This window comes from Cicer arietinum, chromosome 4, assembly GCF_000331145.2.
Source record: "Cicer arietinum cultivar CDC Frontier isolate Library 1 chromosome 4, Cicar.CDCFrontier_v2.0, whole genome shotgun sequence".
Taxonomy (NCBI): Eukaryota; Viridiplantae; Streptophyta; class Magnoliopsida; order Fabales; family Fabaceae; genus Cicer; species Cicer arietinum.
In genome coordinates this window covers 3,249,582-3,252,507 of record NC_021163.2, presented here as the reverse complement: position 1 = coordinate 3,252,507, position 2,926 = coordinate 3,249,582, and the positions used below count along the sequence as shown (strand labels likewise).

The window sequence follows — 2,926 nt, the reverse complement described above, 5'->3', positions numbered from 1 at the left end:
CATTGAATACTCATAATGTGCATTCAAGACCTAGTGCAATGAATGCGAGAGACATGGTTGAAGCCAATAGAAAAAGTAAATATAATCCAAAACTCAAATAAAAAATTGTTACTTGGAAGGAAATAAAAACCTACATTTGTAAAAACAATGACAGCTGAAACGCCAAATGCTATTGGCCATTGCCCATATTATCCTGGGCCCATTTGCCTTGTAAAATTTGTCTTCAATCTACTTTGATGGGATACTTTTCGAAAATAACTAATTATTGTAAAGAGAAAATAAAAATTAGTTAATGGATATACGTTTCTATAAGTGATGAAAACAGATTTTTAACATTTTCATTATTTATAAAAATATAGATTATTATTCACTTCAAAAATCTTTTACCTTTTTGTTATTCAAAAATAAACTAAACATCCATTTTAAGAAATAAAAACAAAAAGTATTTTCACAAAATAAACTAAAAAACACAACATTTTGACAACTACTATGAGTATTCCTATTTTGACTGAAAAGGTTCCCTCACCACAACAATGAGACAACTGAAAGGCGATGCAATTACCTGTGGTATTTTAAAGAAAGGCAAGAGAGAGAACCAAAAGGCCGAATGTTAAATTGTTGTCATTCCAGTTCGATAAAAACCTAAAATCTAAATTAATCAGACCCAGGTCAGGTCTGGCGACCCATTTTGTTGTGTTATTAAACCCACTCATTGTGGCATGCGTACTCTTTCGTACCACCATCGCGTACCCAACCCCCCGACAAAAAGAAGGTATGGGACAAGATGTACTGTATGTGCACTTGTACCCAATGTTGATACTTCAGCACTTTAACATACACGAATACGAGCTTCAATGCATGTAAGTGTCGTGTCAGATGTTCATGTTTGCATCAGTGTTTCATAGCTAATGACTGACTTTATATTGCAGCAATTAAAGCCAAATTTTCAATATCCATAACCATATTAATTCCACCTGAGAAGCATCATGGCAGTAACAGTAAGGAACAACTCAAATTCCTCTGCAGTGGGGTTTCTTAGGCAGGAACCCAGATCAGCCTTCACAGGTGCATATGTTACTTACTTGAAGTAAGCTATTTATATGAAATGTGTCAGAACAAGACCATACTAATACTTAAGGGCATCAGTTAACAACATTTCTTGAGGCCTAAGAAATCCTAACTACATAACTTAGACACAACAACCCTTTCAGTTTGTTTAGGTGCTCAGTTTGCACGGTCTCGGAGGACTTCGAGATCCATCTCTGTTGGGTCTGTTGCCTGAATCTCATAATGGATGCCCTGCAGCTCCCTTCTGAACCTGTCCTTTGATGTTGCATAAAGCATCTTAGGGCGAATGCGAGCTACCGAAGGAGACCTGTAAAATATCAATCCATTAATAAACTCAAGCAAAACAAAGGCAACAATTTTTTTGTCAAATTATAACTGTCATCTGGCTTAATGCAACAGCAGTAAATAAAAGGTGATTTTTCTCAGCAAGTGTGGAGAGAGATGACCTCTCCATATGCAAAAGCAGAAATTAACAGTGAGTCAGATTTTGAACCAGCGTTTTTTCAAGACTGTCAATCTTGCGACTGTGCTTGAAATTAACATCCAAAAGAATAATTAACAGAAAAATGAAGAAATGGTAGAGAGATAGTTTAAGATGCCATATGCAGCCATTTGTGACACAATAGTTCATATGAAATGAAAGGCAAGAGAAACCAAACACGTGAATTTGGTGACAGACAAATATAATCAAGTACTAGAAATTGGAAAGATAAAACCTAGTACCAAAAGAAAAGGGGCTTAAAACAGTGTAACATACCGGTAGATTATTGCAGGGTTGCGTCAAATAATAAAACCTCTCAAAAGACTATCGATTTATGTGAATGGTTCAAGCATTAGTAATACCTTTTGTCAAAAATCTAAAATTCTTATTCATTATTCTAACATTCTTGAAATGATTTTTGGAAACATGCTTAAAGTCTAACATTTAGTCCCCAGCTCAACAAGGTACTACAGTTACTGAAGTTCAATTTTGCTTAATCAGATATAAAACAATTCAAGTGCTACTAATCCCTATTCCGATTGAAAATATAGCTTGCCAAGTACCCTAGCAAATTACTAATATGTTTGCTATCTAATAAAGCTTGTGCATACCACTGGCTGCTATTAGCATGCATGTTAATAGATTATACAAAAAAGTCAGGTTCTGAAATACATGCAACAATTCAGATTTAAGGATTTGTCAGAACACTTACTTGAAACTGGTGCATCTAAGGTAGAACTTAACAAGAAGATTAAGAATAGGCATTAAGAATATATTGATTAAGCTATGACATTTGAATAAGAGGAACGAAAGCTAGATAGTATAATAGAGAATTGTATCATTGTACAGAATTTACATTGTCATTCAATTACCACTTTACCTGTCAACAACACATATTAAGAAGAGCAAAGTGATTACAATGCCCTCTCCAAGATTTTCTTAGTTTATAAAATAAATCAGTGTTTTAAGACTTGCATGCAACATATAGATATGTAAATGCAAGTATGCTGAAAGTAAAATGCAATATACACATACTCACTGTATACCAAAACCAATGTAAGAAAATTAAACAAGTTAATATGCAAATTCTATGATTATGCAAGAAACTAAGCAACTGACCATGCAATAAAAAAGATTTTGCTCTTTTGGCAGTTCTCAGCAGTCACAAAATCAAAGTCAAAGACTGCATATCGGCAATCATTTTCAGGCAAGGATGCAGTGAAATCATCATAGCTCTCAGCAGGGCCTCCAGTTTTTTCAACCACAACCTCTTGCTTCTTCTCGTCAATTTTGAAAATCACATAGCGATGTACTTTCTTCCTCTGCAATTCCTGGAATGTGCTTACGCTATGCTCAGCGACACCCATGCCAGAAGAT

The 2,926-nt window shown here is 34.8% G+C and overlaps 1 protein-coding gene across 1 annotated transcript; it reads right to left on the bottom strand.

Moving 5' to 3' along the window:
- Positions 1–897: 897 nt before the first annotated feature.
- Positions 898–2,920, bottom strand: LOC101508647 (actin-depolymerizing factor-like). Its single transcript, XM_004495323.4, has 2 exons — positions 2,669–2,920; positions 898–1,375 (listed from the first exon to the last, which is right to left on the bottom strand). Exons 1-2 carry the CDS (start codon positions 2,914–2,916, stop codon positions 1,225–1,227), a joined length of 399 nt encoding a protein of 132 aa, XP_004495380.1. The 5' UTR covers positions 2,917–2,920; the 3' UTR covers positions 898–1,224.
- Between the last annotated feature and the right edge of the window lie 6 nt (positions 2,921–2,926).